Source organism: Lontra canadensis, unplaced genomic scaffold, assembly GCF_010015895.1.
Source record: "Lontra canadensis isolate GAN:19392208 unplaced genomic scaffold, GSC_riverotter_1.0 scaffold240, whole genome shotgun sequence".
In the NCBI taxonomy this organism is placed as follows: domain Eukaryota; kingdom Metazoa; phylum Chordata; class Mammalia; order Carnivora; family Mustelidae; genus Lontra; species Lontra canadensis.
The window spans coordinates 757746-784402 of NW_022631234.1; the positions used below are offsets into that span (position 1 = coordinate 757746).

The 26657-nt window shown below is 36.7% G+C and overlaps 1 protein-coding gene and 1 non-coding gene across 2 annotated transcripts in view; one reads left to right on the forward strand and one right to left on the reverse strand.

The window, feature by feature from the left end:
- Positions 1-26657, reverse strand: part of TSBP1 (testis expressed basic protein 1) — an 85411-nt gene that overhangs the window by 50876 nt on the left and 7878 nt on the right. Inside the window, exons 9-26 of the mRNA XM_032849687.1 lie at positions 26455-26475; positions 21919-21939; positions 21686-21697; positions 14638-14676; positions 14023-14043; positions 12407-12427; positions 11587-11607; positions 10965-10985; positions 10332-10352; positions 7478-7498; positions 6528-6548; positions 5206-5226; positions 4580-4594; positions 3935-3958; positions 3279-3302; positions 2953-2979; positions 2465-2485; positions 1974-2062 (exon numbers count right to left, since the gene is read on the reverse strand). Of these exons, the coding sequence (XP_032705578.1) occupies positions 1974-2062; positions 2465-2485; positions 2953-2979; positions 3279-3302; positions 3935-3958; positions 4580-4594; positions 5206-5226; positions 6528-6548; positions 7478-7498; positions 10332-10352; positions 10965-10985; positions 11587-11607; positions 12407-12427; positions 14023-14043; positions 14638-14676; positions 21686-21697; positions 21919-21939; positions 26455-26475 (461 nt within the window). The remainder of the gene's footprint in view (positions 1-1973; positions 2063-2464; positions 2486-2952; positions 2980-3278; positions 3303-3934; positions 3959-4579; positions 4595-5205; positions 5227-6527; positions 6549-7477; positions 7499-10331; positions 10353-10964; positions 10986-11586; positions 11608-12406; positions 12428-14022; positions 14044-14637; positions 14677-21685; positions 21698-21918; positions 21940-26454; positions 26476-26657) is intronic.
- Positions 9603-9709, forward strand: LOC116862417. The gene has a single exon (XR_004381630.1). It is a non-coding gene; the product is annotated as a U6 spliceosomal RNA (small nuclear RNA).

Genomic DNA, 26657 nt, shown 5'->3' on the forward strand with positions numbered 1-26657 from the left:
CCCTACAGCAGAACCTACATCCTTGTTCTTTTGCTTGAAACACTCTTTCTCCCCTCTATATACCGTCTTTCTCCAGTCTTTTCTGTTACTCTGCTTATATTTCTTCATGGCATTTATCTGAAAGTAATTATATGTTAATTTGTTATTATTTGCCCGTTTTTATTTCAAACTGTTAACTTCTTGAGTGTAGTGGTTTTTTCCCCACTATTATATTCTCAATGTCTAGAATAGGCACCCAGTATATTTTTGTTAAATGCATTACTATCTCTGAAGATTTAAAGTTTATTATTTTATTTCTTTCAGATTGCTACAGCTGTATTTCTTTGGGTTGAAATTCTCCAATTTATTGGGGCTTGTGAAATGTCATTTTGGTGCTGGGTTTCTTCATGCATTTCATAAATTTTTGGTGTCTCTTATTCCTTGAGAATTAGCTTTGTGGGTCATGTTTTATCCCGTGGATATTCTGCTGTAGTTCCCTTCTTATGGGGAGTTTTTGTGTTTTTTATTACCTTAGCTGACAGGGTGCAGCATCACCAAACCAGATCTCAAGTGTTTTGGCTTGGGATCCTGTACAGCATGGATGGCACACTTCCAGCAGGGCTTGGAGCCCTGAGCAGATTAGGTCTGGTGCTGTGCAGGTGACTTTGTTTTCATGGCTAGGGCAGATATGTAGGGTACTTTCTGATCCCAGCTTTGCTCAGGGAGTCTCAATTCCAATTCTTACCATTCTGGGTTCTGAAATCATTCTACCCTCCAGCCCCTCTTTATTTATACTTAAGCTTAGCTGTGTAGTTTTAATAATAATAATAATAATAGTAATTAATAGTAATAAACAAAGCAGGCAAAACCAAGCCAGCCAGAAAGAAGGTGGTGTATTCTCTAGTGCCTTTGGCATATGTTTCTATCTCCTCCCAATCTCGTGAGTCTTAGATTTTAAAATCTCTCCTTCCGCCCTTTCTGGTACTTCCACTGAAAAGGACACTAAATTCTTCACTTTAGGTTCTGGATTATAATTTCCACCTGCAAAATCAATAGTGCCTTTTGCTAAACTCAGTTGTTCCCAATTATAGGGCTTATTCCCAAACATGGACATCTGCAGTTTCCAACCTCATCCTTGGGTCTGCTCCATTGACCCTTTTGACTCAGTATTTCATCTGGCAGTGAGACTATATAGCTGGTCAGTCTCCTTGTTCACAATTCAGAAAGAACATGTAGAATGTCTATGTTAACAGTTCCAATTCTCCCTCCTCAGATACTAATCCTTGTGTCTTAACATTATTGCAATTGTTCAAAAGTTAGTATTACAAAATATAATCAGAATGTGTTTAGATGGAAATAGAGGGTTATATAAGCAAGTTTGCAATCTGTTAGAGTGATCCATGGTTTAAAAATTAGGAAATTTTATCTAAAATCTGGATTAAGTGAGATGTTTTGACACCTCTAGTTCTGTATTCTTGCATGGAGAAATCGGCTAGACCTGAGCAGCAGCTACCCTCTTTAGACTAAACATGATCTTTTTACTGTTTCTAGGTGATGTGCTTCACCTACTCATTTGTATTATCTTCCTGGGCTCCACTGGCATCTGAATTTTTAAAGTCTTGACCAGAACTTTGGGTTTTAATAGTAATATAATTTAATTTCAATCTGAGGAACCCCAAAGGATATTGGTATTGCATAAAAATCATTTGTAACATAGATATGAGGACCAGATTTGAATAATGGAAAATTTGAACATAGTGTGTAATGTGGTTTCATGAATTCTATGTTAAAGATCGCCATTGTCAGTATTTGATCTGGTTTAAATATTGAATCACTGTTGGTGTCTGTTTCCTGGGAAATTGAGTTAGGAATGGAAGTAATGGGAACTCTTGTAGTTATGGATCAAAAAGATGGTCTGGTAGTCTAATCTGGAAGACTTGGGTAATGTGAAAGCAAACAAATATGAGAAACATGAATCTCAATCTTTTGTACACTTTAGGAATAGAATATATCTTCTTGGGAAAAATCTCACATTTGACAGGCTGAGAAGTAAAGAACTTACTTGAGGTTCTCTGTGAAATCACTAAAAAATAAGCAAAAAGAAAGCCATGTAATTTTTCTTAAATAGAGTAAATATAGTATTATCTAACATTTTCCCCTGGTGTCTCTGAGGGGAGTACCTGGGTAGACATAAGAAGAAAGCATACTTTGAGGGAACACTCAAAATTCTTTCTCCAATTAAACATTACTTTGGACTTCCTGTTTGTCTTTCAAAAATTTTGGCTACCTCTTATTTATATTTTTCAGGTTTTTTTGTTGTTTTTGTTGACATATGCTACTTCTTTTCTTTTCATCAGTATATTCTTAAATTATCTATAATGTAGGGGAAGCTGTGTAGTAAGAAAGCAAGAGAGCAATGAGAAACTCAAATCACTTTAAGAAACTTTAAGACCTGAGAACCATAGTAGAGAAACAGAATACTTACTTATGGGAGGCGGGGGCACACCTTTAAAAAAAATTAGATATCAGTGAGTAATTATTTGAAAGGAACAAGTTTCCTTCTAGGGAAGCATATTTGTGTGAGGAAGAAGTTTGGTAGTCACATGGCTCTTGGTTCCAACTATGGTTCAGTGAATTGTGTTCCTGGGCAAGTATGTGGCTTGGTTTCTTAGCCCTTAAAAGAGTTGATTTACTCCAAGGATTAAATGGGATATAATGTAGTTAAAGCACCTGTATAGTTCTTATCACTGAGGAGATGCAAATTAAACAAATGTTTGAAATTAAATGGAAGTTTACTTCACAGAATGAGCAGAAGGCAAAGTAATGTGAGAGCTGAGTGTCTGGCTGCTGCACAGGAGTTAGAAATGAGTAGGGCAGAAATAGTTCTGTAGGCCATGTAGAAGACAACAACAGAAAATAGTAAAAAACAAACAAACAAAAAAATCCACAAAAACCAAAACAGACTGAACTTACCTCTGGGCATTGAAGGTGGTGGACCAGCTGAAAGACAAAGAAGTATTTTTGTAAGCCTTTTCTCTTCCACTCTTTCTCCCCCCTCTCGGTTTAGAGTTCTTTCTCATTAAGTCATTATAACAATAGGGAAAATGTTCCCTTTGGTCTTTATTTACTTTCAGTGTAAATGAGCAAGATTTGAACTTTCAAAATAAATTAATAAGCATGTAATTTGTCCATGGAAAGGCTAGTGGTTAAGGAAGTATGTAACCATGCGCAGAAATCCCAGCATAGCCAGGGAAAGAAGCTATGGGACTCCATGGTGGAGGAAACATGGAAGGACTTACTGAGGGCAGGTGGAACTGATCCAACTGGAAAACAGAACAGAGAAAATTGTTACCTCCATTTCCTTTCTTCCCCATTCAATTTGTTTTGTCCCTTGTAACATGCTATTTTTAATCACCAGGAAGCCTTCACTTCTGATCTTCATTATTTATGTAAATCATGCAATTTGACTTTTTCCATAAAATTATTAAAAAACTAGGAGAATTATCCGTAGTTTGAATACAGGATGTCTAAGAAATAGGAACTTCAAGCCTCTAAAATCCCAAATGGTCGGGGAAATTGTCCTCAGATGTCTTGGAATTCAAATGTGGAAAAACAAACTGGGTAGGTAGGGCAGGAGGTCCAAATGAAAAACTGTTTTAGAAACTTCTGATCCCCTCCTTTCTCTTCCATCATTTTTTTCCTTTTCTGTAGGCAGCCCCTTGGTGGTCCCTGTAACTAAGCAAAACTTTTTTTCTCCCCTGTTTATGTAAATCCATACTGTTAGAACTTTCTCCTGAATCATGAATCACCCAGAGGGACTTTGATAATGAAATAGCAAGGGACCGTGAGGTACCTCAAGCCCTTTGCACAACAACATGGTCAGATAAAGACTCTTGGACCCCACTAAAAGCCAGTTGAGTCCATGGCAGAAAATTAAATGAATACACAGACTTACTGTTTGTGTGACGAGTTGATCCTACTAAAATATAAGCAGAGACATTTCTTATTGCCCCCTGCTCATTTACTCTCCTACTCATTTTTTCTATTGGTAAATTTTCTAGTGCTATAACTGCTTGAAAAGTTTTTCTGATCAGGAGTATTTGAACTTTGCAGAAAACTTACAGTCAGCTGGTGGAATTCAGGTTAATGGAGAAGCAAACACTAAGAAATTAAGTTTCAAGTTCATGTACTAGAACTCAAATTTCAATAGACATTGCTGGACTTTGATTAAGTGAACAGCAAAGAAAAAAACAAACAACTTACTAATTGCTTATATAGATGACCCAGCTGGAAAATAGAAATATCGCCTGTATTTGTTTTTCCTGTTCATTTTTTTCTTCTGTATGGAAAGTCCCTGCCAATCTTTAGAACCATGGAGAAACCTTTTTCTCTGCTCTTTAATTTTTATGTGACTCTGTGAACATTTTAGAAACTTATTAATAACTTAGTGGAATTCTGGGTAATGGGAAAGTAAGGGTCAAGGAAATAGGAGCCTTAAGCTACGGCTATCTCAATATGGATGGATAAATTTTTGTTTAAGTAGATCTGTTAGTGCTGGAGATAATTGAGTTCCATCATGAAGGGAGACAGTGAAACTTACAAGAGGATCCTGTAGCTGAAAAACAAAAAGAGAAGTTAGTGTAGAAAGACTGATGAAAAGAGGAGTTAGTTTTCTTGCTCGTTTTCTGAGAGGGAGTATCAGAAATGTTCATGGAGGGAGCATCTAACCCTTATAGATGTTGTGCACTGTGCTGGAGAACCCAGCTGCCATCATGCCTTGTGGGATTCTGCCTCCTGCTTAGTCTGAGAGGCTTCAGGAAAGAGAGTTATTTCTTTCCTTTTTGCAGTGAGTGGTAACTGCTTCAAATCCTACAGGAGATTGGTAATTTAAACTGTGCTGCTTTTACTTTCCTACTCCCTGTTTCTGCCACTCTGTGCAAGCTTTCATTCATTCATACAAATGTCCTCCCCCACCCTTGTTGACAGATAGTTTCCTCTGATATTTTTATGTAATATAGTATATCTATTTTAAGTTTTTCGGGTTATTAAGTGGGGTTTGTATTCCTCTTCATTCATTCATTCCTTGGGTGGGGATGCAGGCAGATAGTGGAATAAGCAAGAGGTGGAGAAACATGAATATCTATACCCACAAGACAGAAGCAAAGGATTGCAGACCCTGCAGGAAGCCAAAGGCAACTACTGTATAAGAACAAGTGTGGAACTTACTAGTCATTTCTGAAGTTTCACCTGGTGGAAAAATGGAAGGGAAAGAAAAGGGAGTAATCAGTGTGTGTAGAACGAAGAGAACTCAGTTCTTCCATGATGGGGTTGAAAGGGTAACCACAGGGAGGATGCAGGGAACTCTAAAACCTTCCTGTTAGCTCAGTGCATCATCTGGTCTTAAGCTCCTACCCCCATGCTTCACATCCTCAGGTCTTTTGCTGGTCTGGGGCAGGAGCATGGCTGTCCTCCTTCCTTTCCATCCCTTTTCAGGGCGCTTAAACTCCATGGCACCAGAGATTAACCAAATCTTCCTCTCTTATTCATGAATTTATTTTGAAAGTATATTTATTATTTATTTTTATTATGTTCAGTTAGCCAGCCTATAGTACATAATAAGTTTTTTGATGTAGTGTTCATGACTTCATCCCTAAGCCTCAGCTTGGCTTCTGATACAAGAGCTCAGCTAGTTGAAGGAATGTTTGAGTATATCTGACTTGCCTTCTGATAATGTCCTCTTGTTTGGCTTAAACTTTGGAATGTTGTTTCATAATTTCCAGACTCAGAATTTACAATGACTTGAGTTTGGTTTATTTTGACATCCTAGAATTTGACATTGGTTTTGCCCTACCTAGTCACAATATTAGGTTACCCTTCACTCTCTTTCATTTATAGTTTGTAGTTGTCTGATGTATCTGGCAGTTCCTATAATTGCAGCCCATCTACCATCATATCCTGTTCCCTGAAGGGGTGTGTGTCTGTGTGTGTGTGTGTGTGTGTGTGTGTGTGTGTGTGTTAGTGTTTGGGACAAGGGGCAGGATAGGACGTGGTAGAAAAGATTGGGGAATTCTGTGCAGACTAGAACCTTAGTATTATTCTTTGGTGCACTTTTCCCAGGAAACTTGGAAGAAAACTGATAAGACCTCAGTCTATTTAAATTTGATTGTTTTTCCCTTCTTTTACATTTATTTTAAAATTTGCTTTCCTTTTTTAAAATTTTCTTTATATTGTCTCTGTTGTCTTTGAAGAGGCCCTTTATGAACTACAAATTATTTCAGAAGTAAAAAGTTACCATTATTCTTTCTCTATTACTTTAGAAAATTCTGTATTATTATAGAAGCCATTATGACCATTACTGGGGACATTTTCTTACTTTTTTTCTTAAGAAATAACTTTAGGGAATTCTCAGCAAATGAAACTGAGATGCATGAAAACATGTCTAAAACCACTGTCCTTATGGTAATAGATACATTTGGGACAGGGGACAAGCCCTCTATACACTGTAGAAGATCAAAGAAAACACCAGAGGAAAAAGATAAGAGACTTACCACTGGGCCCAGTATATTGCACTAAAAATAGAAACAAACAAATTATTGTGGTTGTTGAACATGATAAACACACATACCACTGTTTTCCAAAGGAAAACAGTTAAATACCTTGCCAGAATTACTAAATCCCAGTCACCAGGATTAAATATTTTTACTGGACTGTATCCTCACCGTAAGAATCAGATCTTCCCTTGGAGACTTGTAACCCTGTTTTAGTTAGAGGGAGAAACATTTCATGCTTGTTTTTAACTACTACAGGTATTTTTGTGTTTTTTTTTAAAGATTTTATTTATTTATTTGAGAGAGAGATCACAAGTAGGCAGAGCGGCAGGGAGAGAGAGAGGGAAGCAGGCTCCACGCAGAGCAGAGAGCCTGATGCGGGGCTTGATCCCAGGACCCTGAGATCATGACCTGAGCCGAAGGCAGAGAGGCTTTAACCCACTGAGCCACCCAGGAACCCCCTACTACAGGTGTTTGAAGTGTAATCTTTATTGTATGCCTTTCCCTTCATTTACCCCATCTTTTTTCTTTCATGTCACTGTTTTTCACTCTCTTGGCCTTCCTTCTTTTGTCTTCTTTCTCATTTCTATGTCTTCCCCCAGATTCTCTCTATTGCATCTTTGCTTTGGAACATTCTTCTAATGTATACTGACAAACTACCATAATTATTTTTTTAAGATTTTATTTATTTATTTAACAGAGATCACAAGTAGGCAGAGAGGTAGGCAGAGAGAGAGAGAGAGAGGAGGAAACAGGCTTCCTGCTGAGCAGAGAGCCTGATGTGGGGCTCGATGCCAGGAACCTGGGATCATGACCTGAGCTGAAGGCAGAGGCTTTAACCCACTGAGCCACCCAGGTGCCCCTACCATAATTATTATTAGAAAAGTGTTATGCTACCTATTATGAATTTGAGTAATATGTATGAGTTGATGTATATATAGGAAACTTACCAATAGGTCCTGGAGTTTGCACTAAAAAGAAATCAAGATTGGGGTATTAGTATGACTGTTTGTATGAAGAATACATTTTTCATTAATTTTATTCTGGGGTGGGGCTTTGGGAGGTAGAAAAGAAGTGATAACTTAGGGAGAACTAATCCAAGTATGATAAATACATAGCAAAAGAGATATTTAGCATATATTACAACTCAACCTGAGATGAGGATCTCTCTAGAATCACTGTCAACCTAGGAGAGGCTAGAGACATTAAAGATATAAACTTTGTATTTTTCTTTGTATTTTCTTTCCTGTCAGTAACAAAAGATGGTGCTCTTTTAAAGGACCACCCCATACCAAAATATTTCTATTTGCTATTTCTATTTGCTAACTAATATGCTCTAGGGTAGGCATGAAGGTGGGATGTAAGGATATAGTCTTCTCAGTTTCCAGTTTACTGACTACTGCTTTGATTGGCTTGTGTCTCTGGGAAAAAGTCAACAAAACCTTCAGTTTTTAATGAGAATTTGGCCTTCAGTTGATTTTCTAGTTCTGACTAAACCTGCTATCTTACTTGACAACATTCCTTTAATTTACGAATGATCCTTGGGCCACCTGGGTAGTTCAGTCAGTTAAGCACCTCACTCTTGATTTCAGTTCTGGTCATGACATCAGGGTCACGAAATTGAGCCCCATATTGTGCTCCATGCTCAGAACACAGACTTGTTAAGACTCTCTCTCTCCCTCCCCTCTCCCTCAATTACTGTCTCTCTAAAATAAATAAACAAATAATAAATAATAAAAATTAAAAAAAAATTAAAAATGTAAGGAAGAATGATTCTTGTTGATAAATTGCATGTGAACTGGGAGAACTATAAATACCCTTTAGAAAGCCATATCTTTGGGCTTCCCTAAGTGTAGTGACCGTGTATTTGAGCATGTTCCTTATAGGATCCCTGCAGGTTATGTTGTGGAGTTCTTATAGGATATTTTGGTTCTTGGGCTTCTAACTCCAAGAAACTCCTATGGGAGGCAATGGGTGCCTGGGTGGCAATGCAGACACTTGCATAGACCACATTAAGGACTACTGTCACAGACAAGAGGTGGTTGATGCTGCCCTAGTGGCAAGCTTTGTTTCCTTCCTTAAGTCCCACTGAGTAGCCTGGTGAAAGCTGGGATTATCTTGTGAGTCTGTATGGTTAATTGAGTCTAAAAAGACCACCCCGCCTTTCAGTGGGCATTACATTATCTTTCTTCTCCATAGCTCCTTGCTTCATGGCACTCATCATGGGAAATATCCCAGTTCTAACTCATAAGTCCCCAAACCTTTAACTCTGAATTTTTTTTTCCATGTAAAAAAGCTAGAAGGTAGATTACCAGTTGTGGATATTGTAGGCCATGAATTGTAGACAAGCTAGAAGTTTAGGTATTTTGCAAAAGTAATTTAATATTTGCTTGACTGTATCTATTTTTAAAAAGTGCCCTTGATCCTGGATTAGAATTCTTAGGACATTTACCCTCTGGTATAAGCCACTAAAAATTTAGACATATAATCATTTCAAATATTATTTTGTTTTCTTTGTTTTCCTGTATGTTCTTACTCATTCCTTTTTTAACTTGTGACTCTTTTGTAGACTTCTTTCACTTCTCTTTTTCAGCTTTATTTATATTCATTTATTCTTTTTTCTTCTCCTGCCTCCAACTCAATCTCCTGCCTTCAACTTCCTTCCTACTTCGTTCCTTTTAAATTTCTCTTGATTTTTCTTTTTAACATATACCTTTATTGTTATTCTTTGTATTGCATTTTCTCTCATTTTCTCTCACTTTCTCTCCCCATAGGCATTTTTGTCCACTATTCTTAATATTATAAGTGCATTGTATTTCTAACTAAAAACCTTTTGAACACTCAAAATGGTAGTGGAAAGAACTCAAGAGTTAGCACAACTTCAGTTCTAACTTCATTAATCATCTTCCTTCTCTTATTTCTTTGAGGAATGACTTCTGAATCTCAATTTTTTCATCTCTCAAGATGGGTATAATACCCACTTTACCTACCACCATTGAAATACTGTGTAGAGCCAACAAAATAATGCATGGGAGAATCAGAAAAATGGTAAACATTACAGGAATCATATAGGGAGTGTTCACTTCAGCAGCACATATACTAAAATTGGAACAATACAGAGAAGATTAGCATGGCCCGTGTGCAAGGATGATATGCAAATTCATGAAGGAATCACACCAAGAGTGACTACATACAGATACAGGACTTACATTCATTCTGTCAGGCAAATATTTTTTTAGGTTTCTAATTTCACAAATTCCTAATTTTTGTTAGGAATCCTATAACCTAGTGTGTGAAGCAATAACTATTTGCTCTTAGTTTGTAAATATGTAATTATGGACAACTGTATCTTGGAACCTAACCATTATTTATAATGTTTCCATGGAAAAATGCAATAGGACAAGTTGCTAAAAGTTGGCAAAAATAAAACCTAACTATAGTGGACAGAACTTTTCATAGAAATTAGATAGTAAGAAAAACATAATCTAATAATTTAATCTAAGAACATAATCTAATAAAAATTATTTTCAGGGAAAGCAAGAAGTTTAGGTGTTATATTCCAAATCTTTATTACATGTTGGTTCTAGAAAGCTAGATTATAAAACTTAGAAAAAACCTCTCCTAGTGGGGGTTATTTTTTCACTTCATATTTCAGCTTCATAGTATCTTTTTATTTCAGAACCTGGGTGAATATAACCTCTAAGAATTCTGAGTGGGATAATGAGGCAGTGGAAAAACTTGATCTTGGAGTCCATAGGCATGAATCATTTGAAATAAAAATCAACAGAGCATTAGATGACTTACCAATGGTTTTTTGAGAGAGCTCTAGAAAAATAAACAAAAGGAAAGAGAAAAGAAATCAGTAGCTGCTCTCGGGCTCTGGAGCCCATAGTTCTCATTTGCATGCTTTTCCTGGTGAGAATTTGTGCCAGTAAACTTGGGCTCAGCTACAATGGGGTAGTAGGGATGTTGACTTTCTTCATGGATGCTAATACATATAAAGGCTTCCTTATCTAACGGATTCACTGAGAGGCTAAGTAGCAAAGGTACTAAATAGAAGTCATGCTTTTGGCCCATATAAACCCCGCAGAGGGTTGGAAAAATCCTTCTACATTTAAACTTAATTTTCTTCCTTTCCCCTATAATTTCACTTGTGTCTATCTCATTCTGTTTTTAAAAGTCCTTCATGTGACGTTGATAAGCCACTGGAAACTTTCAAGAGTTCATCTTCCACTTTATAGTTTGTGTTCGGTACTGGAATGTACATCCACATTATCATTAATGATTTACTGAAATGGTAGGTAGAAGACAACAAAGAGACCAAGAAAATGTGGACCCTAAACCACTGAAATCCCGACATAGAATCCAGGGAAAGGTCCCGAAGACACTATAGGAGATTAAAATTCTCTACAGTGAAGAATTGGGCAGTTAACTTACTGATAGGTCCTGTAGCTCCTGCTGAGAAACAGAAAGGGAAAGAGAGAGAAAGAGGAGTGGAGGGAGAGGGAGATAATCAGTATGCTTTATCACTCTGAGGGAAATAACCATTCTTCAACCCTTACTCTAGAGGGAGTGTCATAAGTAGAAATCCTAGTAACATCAAGGGTTGTTTGCATGGCAATCCTCAGACAGGCTCCGTGTTGTACAATATAGGGACTTCCAGGAATGGGACCTCCCCTTGTTTTCAATAATATTTGCAACCTTTAGAGGATTGCGATAAACTAATTCCATACTAATTCATAATGTCTCCTTTAAAAATTTCCCTCTCTGTCTTTTTTCTTTCATTCCATTAAGATCTCACTGTTATTTGAAAAGCAAACCTTCCTTTGCTGACAGGGCATTGTGACTGCTATTAAGAGAATCCTTTTCTATTTTCTTATGCTAGCCCATGGGCTTTGTAGTCTCTCTACTTCATGCATGGCTTCTTTGGAAACTGTGTAATAGGAATACTAGAGAAGTTGAGAAACATGGCATCAAGAAAGCAGGGCAGATCAGTACTTAAGATTTTATGGGTGAGAAATTAAAGGAACCAGAGTGCAGAAGCAAATTTGATACTTACGAATTGGTGCTGTGAATTGCACTAAAATACAAAGAAGAGGAAAATCAGCAGGTTTGATATTACCAGAATGCTCATGCCACCAGTATTTTTTAAAGAAACTGTGAAGCAGCTGAACCAGAGGGAGAATTACTACTGCATATCAGTAGATAATTTTAACAAAGAAGCCCCATAGCCCTCCCTCCAGATTAAGTCATTTGGCATTCATCTTAAATGAGAAAACTATGGCAGAGGGGAACATATAAAACTGGAGTTGAAGGTTGCCAATCTTTCCTTCACTTTCATTCCTCCTCCCTTTCCCTGTCTGCCCACCCAACACCCAGCTCTCTCAAAGGACTAACATTCCTGGGGTAAGTGGGATGTCAGTTCTGTGTTTTTTTTCCCATCACCACCTCCTCTTTTGTCTTTATCATGCTTATTCTTTTGCCTCCTCCTAGAACCACCTGTTCTTGGAGTGCTTCCTCAGTTTAAGGAAGACCACAAATAGTTATTTTAATTATTTTCATAATAATAAGGGGATTTTTTCCTCTGGTTTTAAATATTTATTTGTATTTCATATTATTTTAAATATGAATGATTTTACTTTCTCTTGTCTTAAACTCAGTGACAGTTCAGGGTGGTTTGTTTGTTTTTTTGTTTTTTGTTTTTTGTTTTTTTTCTGATGTCTTGAGCATCAGGAGGGGTCAGTAATTTAAATGTAATCATACAGTCAATTAGCGTGAGTAAGAAAGCCTGGATATAGAAAGAGCTCGGGTAAGGAGAAGTCCCATAGCTCACAGAACACCAAAGAGTGTTAGAGTTAAGAAACAGAAAAGGAACTCACTTATGGGTCCAATGGTTCCAGCTAAAACATGAGAAAAACAAGACAGACTAATTAGAATTGTTCTTCTGCACAGAAAATTTAGTTTGCACTGAAATTATTTTGGGGAGAACATCATAAATGCAGACACAGGGAACAAAATTTCTACTTCAGAAGAAGAATAAGTACATTTTTTTCTTCATTCACCACCATGGAAGATCCCCGTCACACTGGTATCTGACAGCTGGAGTTGCAGGGATGCAGTTCTCAGGGTGCCTTTCCTGATGGATCACTGAAACTCAGTAGATTCCACAAGCCGTTGCTTTTCTTCCAGCTGGGCTAATTTGAACTTGTTTAGCCAGAACCTATGGCCTCATCTTCTGAAGGAGACAGTGGGAATTTCTGTCTCCTGTGGGTGACCTCAGCTCCCTTATTAATTAGAGTAATTTGGCCTGCAATATCTAAGCATAAAAGGGAATAGGAACTCTCAGATGGCTCAAGATTTTCATAGGTGCAGTTGGCTGGTAAAGAACTTGAGGCACTAGACCCACATGCTTACCAATAACAGCCTTCTTTACAAACACCATACATACAGACAGCTCTCTGTACCTCTAGGGCTACATGTGCTTTAGTGACACTCCCCCAGTGTTTATTCTTGATTGACTTTATTTTAATCAATTTTCATATGTATAAATGCACCAGGAAGAGCAGACTCAGCGTGTGATTTGTCATGAGCTCGAATCCTCAAATTATTCTTCTTCCTTTAGTGTTGCCCGTGCCCTAGGAACATTCTCAGAAGTGATGGATTAGAAATACGTTACTAAATGAATGAACCCTTGATGAGTTTCATTTTTCTTGTCATTGGCTTTAAGGTTACTCTTGCTATGGAGAATCTGAAGGGATGGAAGACCTGGTTAAACTTGGATCTAGTGCACTCAAATTTTTATTTCTTTTCTAGCTATAAGGGATTGAAACTCTGTTAGTAATGGTTCTAAGGCACCCGGGGATTTTGTTAAAAATGCAGATTCTGATTTAGTGGGTCTTAGGTGGAGATTCTTCACTGCCAAGAAACTCTAAGGTGAGGCTAATGCAGATCCCTGGGCCCAATTTAAGCAACAGGCCATTAAGTGGTAAAATCTCAGAACACGTATAGGACACTGTTTACATTTATGATTTTTTTTCTCTTCTGTGTCAACTGTCTCTCACTCATCCCTCATTCCCAGTGTTTCTGCCAGAGATGTTTGTTGTAATGTCATTAAGATGCTACCAGGACATTTCTTCCAGACTTAATCTTTGTTTACAGTGGGGGACCCTTAGTCAGTGAGCTGGGACTTGCTGCTCTCTTCCTCTGAGTGTGACTGTGATTTCTAGCAAGGGACCGTCCTACCTTTCTAACACTTTTATTCTTAACACGTTTCCCTTGCCAATTGAGTCTCAAGATTTTGAGAAATTTAAAAGTAATAGTACTTCCTCAGAAGGCTCCCAGCTTATTAAAATAAGAATAGGGAATAAAGAAGGAGAAAAGAATTGACAATTTGTGCAGGAGGAAATAAAATCATCCATGAGTAGCAGAGTCTTACATATTCTAAAGTGTAGTAAAACAAAGCACATGGGAATTAAAGCATAGGAAAGGAACTCACTTATAGGTCCTGCTGAGCCTGCTAAAATACAAACACAAAGAGGTAAGTCTGGAGAGAGCATGACTGAAAGATGTACATTTCAGAGAACTTCAGGTCAAGCATTTACTACATTATTATATTTACGTGGAAAGCAGGAAGAAGTAAGTCTGGCTTCCCTCCTCCCCTTTTTTTCCTTATTTAAGAGACTCTTAAAATCATATTTCCTACAATTATTGTTCTTGTTCTCAATTTTTACTATTTTCCTATTATCAAATCCTTCTAAAATTTTCTGTTTGATTTTGGTAAACAACTTCATCCAACCACAGAATTTTTCCTTTCACCTATGAATTAATTTTATTAGCAGAGTTTCCACTTTGCTAAATAAGAAAATTGTCACTTAGAGGGATCCTGAAATCATCCTCAAGTTCCTCACACTGGTAAAGGAAAAGGAGAACAGTAAAATAGTGAGATGTCTCCTTTCCTCCTCCTTTATTTGCCTACTTAACCTCTGCTCCAGCCCACCCAACCAATAGTAGGCACTTTGTAGAAGACCAAACAAAAACAAAAACAAAACAAAAAACAAAAGAACAAACAAAACAAACAAAAAACTGGAGTTAAAAAATAAGAGAAACTTACATAAAGGTTCTGGAGTTACTTTGAGGGTTTTTGCATCACCTGTGATGAAAAATGACGAGAACTATGAGAGATAAAGTTTGTTTAAGCAAAAAAAAAAGAAGACAAGTATAATGTCATCTCAATTTAGACTTTCAGAGAGCATGAAATGTAGGCAATCCTACTCCTTCCTGCCCACTTGTGTGGTACAAACAGTCTTGAGATTAAAGATCCAAGACTGGGGTCATTTGGGTGGTTCAGACGGTTAATTTGGCTCAGGTCATGTCCTCAGGATCATAAGATCAAGCCCTGTGATGGGGTCAGTGTGGAGCCTGCTTAAGATTCTCTCTCCTTCTCCCTCTGCCCCTCCCCATTCTCTCCAGCACAATCACTCTCCTTCTCAAATAAATAAACATCCAAGACTAGAGAGTCCCAGCTTCACTACTCTCTAGTTTTGTGACTACATAAGTCACTAAACTTTCAAAACATTACTTTATCTTTAAAATGGAAATTATATCTCCTTTCTTAGAGGCATGGCTACAGTGAAAAATCAAGAATAATAATGGATAGGAAAGCTGATAAATACTTTCAGAATTGTTATGAAAAGAACTATTCAGTGACTACAAAGGAATGAAACTCTTATGCAAAATAGGAAGTTTTCATTTGTTTAAAGTCTTCAGCTCTAGCTTACTTCTTTTCTATTTTCTCTATTTTTCCCTCTTACACCTTTTATTGTCATTTGGAAAACTCTGAATGCCGGTGACAGGGCATTTTCATGAGCCCTTCACTGTGTTGTTGTTTTGGTTTGCTGATCTGTGTGATTTCACTCTTTAAAAAAAAATCCCTTTTATTCCTTGGTTAGCTCAGTACCTTAATTATACCCATTGATGTTCCAGTGTTATTGGCAGCAGTGGAGAACCATGGCTTCTTCCTTGAGAGGAACCAATCTTACTTTAAGATGTCAAGACCTCTTTACTGAAACAAGTTTATGTATGTGATGAATTAATTTTCCCATGGAATTTCAAAGGTTTTGTTTATGTGTGAAATTATGATTTGAAGTTTTAGAACCTACTTTGGACTTCCATTTTCCTGTTCTGGAAATTTTTGCTGAAATTCTTCCTTCTTATTGTTTTCTTCTCCACTCTTTCTTCTTTTACCTATTCAAATCTTTTTTCCTTATGTAGTTTTATTTCTCTACTGAATGTTGTTTAAGGGCCGATGTATTTTTAAAAATTATATTTAGTAAGAAAGCTTTTAGGCAGTTAAAAATTTGCAGCTTATTTCTCTTAAAATTATTTCGTTTTTACTTGTATATTTATGACTCCATTTTTGTTTGCCAGTTTGTTGAGTTTAGGGGGGAAATAGTAGCTTTTCACAGAAATGTTAACTTGGGAAGAGATTCTGCCTTTTCTAGGTGCTATAGACTAAGGTAACAAACTGCCACTTCCACTACCAAATAAAGATAATTTATAAAAGATAGCACCCATATACTTAGGATTTAAGAATGTTGACCCATATTAGGCATGATGAATATATTTGAGTTAATAGGCTAATTTGGATCAATTAGTAGCATTGATTAGTAGCATCCCAGGACATGAAAAAAATTTTAGATTGTATGTGGGCTGAGCAGGAAAGAGAACTATGATCACCCATGGGCACCTGCCACAGCAAAGGTATACAGAGAGGAACATATATCATATATTTTTGGAAATTTTTGAACTTAGGGTTCTATAGTCTTGTCCAATTTAAGACAAATAATTATGCATGACAGTGAAATGTTTCCACTTACTTTCAAAGTGAAGAAGCAGATAAAAATCTTAATTGTAAGACTTGAATATCCTGCCAAAACACTTAAGTATTATGTATGTTTAGATTAAGGGCATAGCTTCTGTGGACAGTCTGCCTAATGAGAATATCAAAATTAGTTATCTTAGAGAGTGCCAAATTTTCCACTCTAAATGGAAATCCTGGTTGTCTGTGTGGGGGTCACATGCCCAATTGCCTCAGCAAGTCTCATGAGTTGTGAATCTGTCAGTTTAAGGGGATAGTGAGGAAGTTGGGTACTTGAAAAGTGCACCCTCTATCTAGAAGCATTTATGTTCAGAGTTTAAAATAATGCGATGCTGGTCAACCAGAACACATGTACAGGTGGCACTGGGCTAGTGGTTGCCAATTTGGGAGCTCTACTTTGGAAAAGGAAGGGGTTTAAGTGAGTAGCCTACATATTTCAACAATAGTAGAGTGTGAGAATCACATCACCACAGATTGTGGCCTGCATCAAGATAGACCAAATAAATTCCTTTGTTTCACTAATTTAATCATAGGTGTTGGTTGGGTCACATTTAATTAAAACCTGTAATTCACAAACTTGTTCAGGTTGTGAAGCACCTGGAAGTTGCGATATTTTTAGAAAAATCATGAAATCATGATTTTTGAGCAAGAAGTAATTTTACTCATTGTGACCAAAAATATAATATTCAATATGAAAAATTTTATCAGAAGCATATAGCTCAGAAGAAAAAAAATCTGTCAACCAGGATTATCTCTTTTTAAATTTTTAAAATTTTTTGTGTCACTTTCCCTAATTCCTTACTTTTCTGCCCCTCATTCCTCTCTCTGTCTTCCTTTGTTTAGAAAATGTATTCATTTTGCTTTGGCAATAAATGGAAATCAGTTCCACTACACTGATTTAAGCCTTATCACCTCAATTTTCTTCTTTCTCCATTCATGTATTCTATATTCTCTCACTTTTCTGTTCTTTTCTGTTAGTTTTTCAATTGGTAGTTGAAATTGTAACAGTTTAATGAGAAATTAAATAACTTGTCTTTGTTCAAAGAACCAGTAAATAGGGAGCTGTCATACAACTCTAGGCAGCCTGGCTCCAGAACCCTCATCTGTAACAGTCTCCCTGTATATTTATAATACATTAATTAACAACCAAACTTATTTTTAAAGTGGTTTTTAATAGTTCTTATTATGCTACTCGCAATTCATGGAGAAATAATGCATATTTTCAATAATGGGGTGAGCAGTAACTTATTCCCAAGGCCACGACCAAAGTAAATAGCATAATTTCCTTCTTTGTGGGGGTGGGGGGGTAATGTAGTTAGAAAGGGACACAGAATCCAGGGAGGGCCCGTTGGGATGGAAGAAAATCAAATTTGCTCTAGGAGGGAGAGGGAGTTAATGGAAAAGTACAAGGATCCAGAAAAGAGAAGTTATGGCTGCTGAAGAAAAGGTGGGGCTGGGAGTAGAGGTCCCATGACATAACATGAGTGCAGGAATTTGCTTGAAAGCAAGAAGGGGTGTGTCATTGTCTTGGAGAGAAAGGTGAGACAGGTGAGCATGGTGCAGGTAAGATAACTAATGAAGGAGAAAGTGGAGAATGATGAACCTCAAGTGCTCTCACTCTGACATAGCATATCTCCCCAGATAAGACAAGATATCCTCTGCCTAGTGTGGGAGCCCTATAATAACAAATTTTGAAAGAAGAAGAAAAACTTACTCATGGATCCTTGCAGTAATACTAAAGAACAATAACAAATATTCAAATCAGTTTAGAGTTAATGCTTTAAATAATCCATCTATTTCCCAGAAGTCTTTACAGAAACTGTACTCTCCATTCCCCAGTAGGCACATGGGTTACCACCGATGGATATTGAAGCTTCCTCCCCCTTGGACACTACCCAGGAGTGAAATTCTCAGGAAAGTCTCCAGGTTTACTGTATTTTCAATATTCTGATTTCATCCAGCACCTTTCCTTTCCCCTGTTTTCCACTCCTCCCTCTTTCTTTCTTTCCTCTTCTCAGTTTGGAGAATATCCTCTCCATGAAGTAATAGCTTCAAGAACTGAAGAAAGACAATGTTACAAAGGTTCCAATTTTATAACAAAAGAAGACGGAGGTGGGGAGAGTCTGTGCCTGAGTATGTGAAAAAAATATATGTAGTTTTCACCTCCAATTTTTCTGATTCAAAGTTCAATGCACTTTCCTCTGTACTGAATAGAGTTTTCTCTTTCTGTTCCTTCTGGAATATTCCTTTAAAAAATAAATTAACTTCTTCCTACATATTGACACACACACACTCTCTCTCTCTTTTGTTCTTTTTATTACTCTCTGGAGTGTTCCTCTTATTTAAAAAAAAAAAAAAACAACCTAAATAATAGGGAATGTTTCTGGAACTTTCAGTATTAAATCATGACAGTACTAGTAATATGTAAACTACTATAGCATGAACCCCACTATATTCAGTGGCAGAAGGCTGAGCATTTGTCTTATTTGCCTTATGGTGGAGGTTAAATTCCTGTGTGAAGTTTGATCTTAGATCATTTCCGTCATCTTTTTGGAAACTTATTTAACCAATCTCTAAAAAGACAAGATTTAACACTGCTCTGTTAGGTTCAACTTTTAATGACTCATTTAGTCTAAATCCACAAACGGAAGTCCTGTGTTCCTGGGCTTTTTATCCTTAGCTAATCAAATCTAGGATAATGGGGACACAAAAAGACTGACATTCTAAGTTTAGGACCTGCCTGGGAAGGGGAAGACAGGGAGAACAAGAGCCCCAGATATCAAGGATTCATGCCAGAGAAACAGTCAGAAACATGTGCAGTTCCCTTGTAAACTGTGCTAAAAGGACACACAGGTAAATTCATTAGGTCAGCTGTTTAAAGTCATCAGAGTTAAACCCCTTTGACAAGAAGCTTCAGGAAGAAGCTCTCCACTCCCTTCCCCTGTGATTTGGTCACAGAGAGTGGAAAGATCCTGTGCTTTGGTGCCGTGACAGAGGCCCAAAAGCCAGACAAAGGACTGGAGATGAGCAAGGAGGTCATTTATGTCTTCTTTGTAAAGGCTGAAACTCTGAAGGGAACGTGGAAGACGTTAAGTCTTGGTTAAACTTTCTTTAGTTGTCCTATGTACTCCTTTCTTTTCACCTCTTGCTTACTCATGTGTGTCTTTCCTGAATTGAGAAATAGAAAGGGACATAAATATTCTGGAGTTGACACTGAGGAATAATAGCAAAAATTCACGAGTTTGGATGAATAGTGTAAAAAGCTTATGATTCTCATGGAACTCTTTTTAGAGAAGCTGTCCAGATTAGTCTTCATGAGATACATACAGTGGGTGTTCAGATGCTAGAATGCTTGGATTTCAATTCTAATTCCTCTACTTACTACCTGTGTGACCTTGCACAAGTTATTTAATTTTTTGTGTCTTAGAGTATTCATTTTAAGTACAAAATTTATAGTAATATATAATTCATAGAATTGCTATGAAGGTGTAACACATATACTTCATCTATATTATAACGATAGTTTCAAATTTCAGTCCTCATCTACATATACCTATATACACCTGCGTGGGACAGATGGACCATAGCCTCCTTTGCCTCCGGCACTGTGCTGGTTTAAGATTTTCAGAGAAATAATAGAATCAAACTCTTTGTGCTTCTGGTTTGAGAGCCCTTCCCCAAGTTCCCGTAGTCCCCTGAGATGTCCTTAAGAATGACCTCTCAAGAGGGCCTCACTCATCCTCTAGGACCGCACAGTGTATTGATCTTCAGGGTTGAATGGCCCCATGCATCATTCAGCTAAATACTAAATATAATAACTAATTACTCACCTTCCTCTGAGATTAATCCCAACATGTGTCACATATCCATTTACCTTATTCACCATCAGAAGATAATTCTCATTTTAAGGAGCATATTATCATAATGATTAGTATAACTCCTAATCTGATTTTCTTTCTTACACTCTAAAATCCCATAAACCATGCTGTCTGAAATTACTATCAGCAGATTCCCCTGTATCTTTAATTTCTCCAAATGTTCTGTTCATCATTTTGTTTTAACAAGACCAATTGTCCTTTAAAGTACTATGCCTCTTGCAGCCCTCTGAGCAATGGTTATTTTTGATTCCATACTCATATACCACAGGGCCTTGAAATATTGCAGGAGAAATTGAAGACTTGAGTTGATTGTTTAACACATGTCAACCTGAAGATATTTGACTTTGTTCCTGTGGTAAGTTATTTCTGTGACTTAACTGGATGAAAACAAAGCAAAACTAAATAAAACCTGGTTTTATTATAACAGTAATGAAATATTGAGCTTGATGGTTTTCCAAGGTCATTATGTAAGATATAGATATATCTATATCTTACATATATATATTATATGTCTATGTAATAAAGCAACCTTATTCATCACATGCAGTTATGTCAGTAATGGACTAGAAAAATAATTTTGAGATTTAGATTAATTCACATTTTTTGCATTTTTAGATTACATATCAAAAATTGAAGTAATATTTTTTACATATGCATAATGTTCTAAATTTCATTTCAAGAAGATACTTTAAATTGAAAAAATAAATTTTAATGGTGTCCTGTGGATACTTGGACAAGCAGATGACTTAATTAAAAGCTCAGTGTATAGGGCGCCTGGGTGGCTCAGTGGGTTAAGCCCTGCCTTCGGCTCAGGTCATGATCTCAGGATCCTGGGATTGAGTCCCGCATTGGGCTCTCTGCTTGGCAGGGAGCCTGCTTCTTCCTCTCTTTCTCTACCTGCCCCTCTGCCTACTTGTGATCTCTCTCTGTCAAATAAATAAATAAAATCTTAAAAAAAAGAAAGCTCTGTGTGTAGAACCTTAGTTTTACCTTCTATGAACTATGTGCCTTTGGGTAAGTTAGATAATATCCTTGAGTTCAGTTTCTTATTTATAAGACCTGTGAATATGGATTCAACAAACCTGGTTTATGTAATTACAGCTGTCCCCCTTACTCTCATTCCCTGCCTTTTCACAACCTTCTTCTTTTCTCCTGTTTCTGAGCAAAAGAAGGTATTTTGTTTTGCTGAAACGCTCATAGCCAGCTAAAACCATTTGAATCTTCTCTGTATTCAAAATCGGTAGACTTTTCATTTTCCAAAGCTCTCATTAACTTCAGGTGAAATGATTGATTATAGAGAAGGAAGAAAAGTTGAGGGACAAGCCAGGCAGAGTTAGGGTATGACGCCCAGGTCTGTGATACACCAAAGGGAATTAGAGTTGAGAAAAAGGAAAGGAACTTACCTCTTTGTTCTCCTAAAAAGAAACACAAAAAAGTTTACGGGGTTGTCTGGCATTTTTTTTTTTTTTATTGCTACTTTTCATTTTGGGAATATCAGAACAGGGAACCCCGGGAACACCAACCCCTGAGTGTCAGCTGTGGCTCAGGGAGTTAGGAAATTATATATCTCCTCCATTGTTGCCATTCAAACCTGGGGATACCTTGAATTGAGTTGGAGAAAGGTAAAGGAACTTACCAATACTTGATCGAGACAGTGCTAAAAGAAAGCAAACAAGAGTGAGATTTGTGTATTTTAAGGATAATCTAAGATTACCTAGATTATGTATGAGGAAAAGGTTGTGGGAAAGAGAGCAGCAATGTGTCACATCTCATTTTCTATTACCAGGTACAATGCAGTGTGGTGGGCAGATGGACATCCATCTACGGATTATTTTTTGGACTTTTGTGTATTTACTTAGTAATACTCTTATGGCAGGGTAAGATTACAACATCTATGCAGCCTATCTTTTAATTTCTCTTAGTAAGTGAATAACAATGTTTGTGAGGATTGCTAGCTTTCTGGTCCCCAGAAACTTTTCTCCCTCTTTGACTTTCTTCTTTGTGATCCTGCTGCTTTTGTTCTGTTTCCGTCTCTACCCATATTTCTCCTCCTCCTCTTCTCTCTCAATTTTCTTTCTCTTTTTCCCCCTTTGAAAGATCTTTGCACCAAACTAATACTACATAACAGCTTCAACAGGGGATTTATACTTCTCAGAAATAATTTGTGTCCTGTGGAGATGCTCAATAACAATAAAACAAAATAAGGATGTCTCTAGATATTAGAAGATAAAGAGTCAAGGCAGAGAAAAGGCACTTGTTGTCAAGATGGATATATCACTCTCTCCTCTAACCACTTGGAAAAGTTGAGCGTGCTAATTTTTAAAGTTTTAAAACGTAAAGCTGAACTTGAAAACTAGAAGGAAAATTCTCTAAGGGCCATATATCAAGAAGGAGCCCATAATTTTGTTAGCAAGTGAGAAGGTTCATCACCCATATATCTTAATGGGAGGTTGACTTTTCAATACATGATCAGGAGCAAAAATTAAGGACACAGATCTCATGCTGTGGAAGAACATGGGACTAGACATTCTATATATCTAAGGCTCACAAAAACACTATCTGTGAGAAGGTCACTATTAATTCATATCTGTTTGTCAGGGTTTGCCAGGAAGTGATCTGTTTGCACAAGGCTATGGTATAATACATTTCAGAGAATATAAATCACACACATCTGACTGGTAAATCATAATACAATTAATAATCAACAATAAAAATAGCAAATGAACTTAGAATGAACTTAAATATTTACATTAAAAAATAAGAAATTCTGAAAATTAATGAAGGGTTTCACATAGTAAACTAGAAAAAGGAACTAAAATAGAAGGAAATGGGGTGCCTGGGTGGTTCAGTGGGTTAAAGCCTCTGCCTTCAGCTCAGGTCATGATCCCAGATCCTGGGATCAAGGCCCACATTGGGCTTTCTCCTTAGCCGGGAGCCTGCTTCCTCCTCTCTCTCTGCCTACTTGTGATCTCTGTCTGTCAAATAAATAAATAAAATCTTAAAAGAAATAAAATAAAATAGAAGGAAATACTAAAGTTTAAATGAGAAAGTAATAAAATAGGAAAAAATAATTAGTAGATATTCAACAAAACCAAAATTGATTTTCAAATAGAGTAATAAAAACAACTATCTCTGGCACGGATGAATGACCAAAGAAAGAAAGCACAAACCCAGTGATACTAGGAATAAAAAATAGCACATATCTAGGAGGTGCTCAGTCAGCTAAGGGTCTGCCTTCAGCTCAGGTCATGATCCCAGAGTCCTGGGATGGAGTCCCCATTGGGCTTCCCACTCAGGAGAGAGTCTGCTTCTCCCTCCTCTTGTGCTCTCTCTCACACTCTCTCTCTCTCTCATGTAAATAAATAAATAAATAAATAATAAAATCTTTTTTAAAAAATAGGACATATCCATAGATAGAGTGCACATTTTTAGAATCATAAAATACTTTTATGTCATTAAATTAAAAAAATAATTAAAATATATTCAGTACTTATTCTTAAGATTTTTGTTAGCAAACTAGAAATAGGAGTTTTCTTAACCCAATAAAATGGAACTGACAAATGGAAGCAAGCATCATGTTTAGTGGTGAAAACAGAGGCATTCTTGCTAAAATCAGATACCAAGAAGAATGCCTGTGATTATTGCTGGTGTCAGTGCTGGATATTTTGGATAAAACAGTAAGATAAGGGTAAAGTTTAAGAACTAAAAAGAAGACTCAAAAATTGTTAGTTTTTGCAGATGGGATTTTCTACATACAAAATCCAAGACTCTAAATTATTAGAAGTCTTAGAATTCAGCAGGGTGGCTAGGTACAACATCCACTCTCAACAGTACAACATACAACTTATATAGCAGCAGTAATCGTCTGTAAAATCCAATAGAAAAAAAATCATTCACAACAGAAACAAAAACAAATATGTGCATAGTAATTAATCTAACAAAAGGTGCTCCAGACCCTTTAGAGAAAATTATAGAACATTACTGAAGGGCATATAAGAAGATTTGAGTAAGATACATTATCATATTAATGCATCAGAAAAATTGATTTTATAAATCTACAGACTCAATGAAATTCCAATGAAATCCTACTGTGACTCATACAATCTTGAGAAATGGACTAAATTTTGTGTAAAAATTAAGGTCCAAGAATAGGCAAAGCATTTCTGAAACAACAACAGAGAGGGAAAAATGTGTCATTCCTCATGGTAAATGTCATAAAGCTTTAGAAATGGAAGCAATTTAGTATCTGTTGAGCAAAAGACAAAAGTTCACTAAGACAGAAAATCCATGGAAAAATTAAGTGTAAGATAAAAGAGGTATTACAAATCAGTGGGTAAAGAATGCATGAGTCAATAAATTCAGTTGGAACAATTGGTTTTTCAGAAGAAAATTAAGCCCCGGGGAGCCTGGGTGGCTCAGTGGGTTAAGGCCTCTGCCTTCGGCTCAGGTCATGATCTCAGGGTCCTGGGATCGAGCCCTGCATCGGGCTCTCTGCTCAGCAGAGAGCCTGGTTCCCTCTCTCTCTCTCTCTGCCTGCCTCTCTGCCTACTTGTGATCTCTGTCTGTCAAATAAATAAATAAAATATTAAAAAAAAAAAGAAAGAAAATTAAGCCCCATCTATATTATTTGTAAACAAACAAAAATCCCAAATGCAAAAACCTCCATTTGGATTAACATCCTGTGTGTGGAAAGAGAAAATTTATAGCTATTAAGAGAAGGTGTAGAATAACATCTATGTGATATCCAGACTAGAAAGGCAAAACAAAACAAAACAATCAAAAACCAAACCCCCAAAATCTAAAAGAGAACAAAAGATTGACAAATATTATTACAACTAATTGTGTGTGGGTGGGGAGGAGGGAGAATGGGGCCTTCTAAATGTCAAAAGACACCATAAGAATTTAAAAATAGTGCAGAGGATCATAGGAGAAAAGAGGGAAAAGCGAATGGGAAGAAATCAGAGAGGGAGACAAACCTTGAGAGACTCTGGACTCTGGGGGAACAAACTGAGGGTTACAGAAGGAAGGGGATGGGGGGATGGGGTACCTGCATGATGGGTATTAAGGAGGGCATGTGTTGTGATGAGCACTGGGTGTTATACTCAACTAATGAATCACTGAACACTACATCAAAAATTAATGATGTACTAATGTTTACTAATTGAACATAATAAAAAATTTTAAGTAAGAGAATCAGAGAAGATATTTGCAGATATTTAACAAAATATAAAAGATTTGCTTTCACAATTATAAATAATTTCTACAAATCAATAACCTCATGGATAAATGGATAAACTAAATGAACAGTTTGTATAAGGTGAAGTGTTAAGTAGGTAGTAAACATGTAAGATACTCAGTTTCAGGATTGAGCAGAAAAATGCTAATTAAAAATTTTATGTTAATCCAAGTGGCAATGAGGTGGATATATGACAAAATTGGGGTTGTTACTGATGTAGGAAAATGGGAAACTTTTACAGATTTTTGTGTGCCTCCTATGTGGAATTCAATTAAACAACAGCTAATAAAGTAAAAAAGGGCTTAAATTACATAAATGTTCCTACACACTGTGATTTATTAATCCTATTTCTGGGTGTGTACCTAGGATTAATTATTTTTTAAATTACTTAAGGAGATTTTGCAGCATTATTTATGATAGCAGAAATTGAACACATTGAGAACAGAACAGTAGGAGAAAGAATAGAAAAAATATGTTCATAAGTTGGGATATTTATTAACAAAATGTATAACCTGGATTTCTGTATGTTTTCAATATTATAATATTTGGGGGGAAAAGCAAGTTGTAATGATACTTTCAGAATGATGTCATTTCAGTAAAATTTTTAAATAAATATGTACAAAAACACTATGTATTGTTCAGTGATCCATAAAAATTATATAAATAGATGAAAATAAACTTACAGGATTTATGGTACATTTATAAGAATTTGGGAATTGGGGAGAGTGGAATGTGTGTAGGGATGGGGACAAAAGAGATTTCTATATTATGTCACTTGAGAAATACAACAAAATATCAGTTGTCAAATCTAGAGTATGGATTTACAAGGGTCAATTATTTTTGTACTTAAAACTTCTTTAAGAGATAGAGATATAATACAAAAACTATACAGGACCTGCAAACCAGATGATAGTAGAAAAGCCACAAGGAACTTACCTAAGGAGTTGGCTGATGGTGCTAAAACACACACACAGAAACAGGAGGTGAATTGTCAGAATTTGGATCACTGACCTTGTATATCAATTGCTGTTACCTCCTCTCAGGAGGTGGTCGAGGCCCAGGGAGCCCAATTGACCTAGCTGTGGGTATCAGAAGCCACTCCCACCAACTCCATCCCTTCCATCTCTATAAAGTGTTTC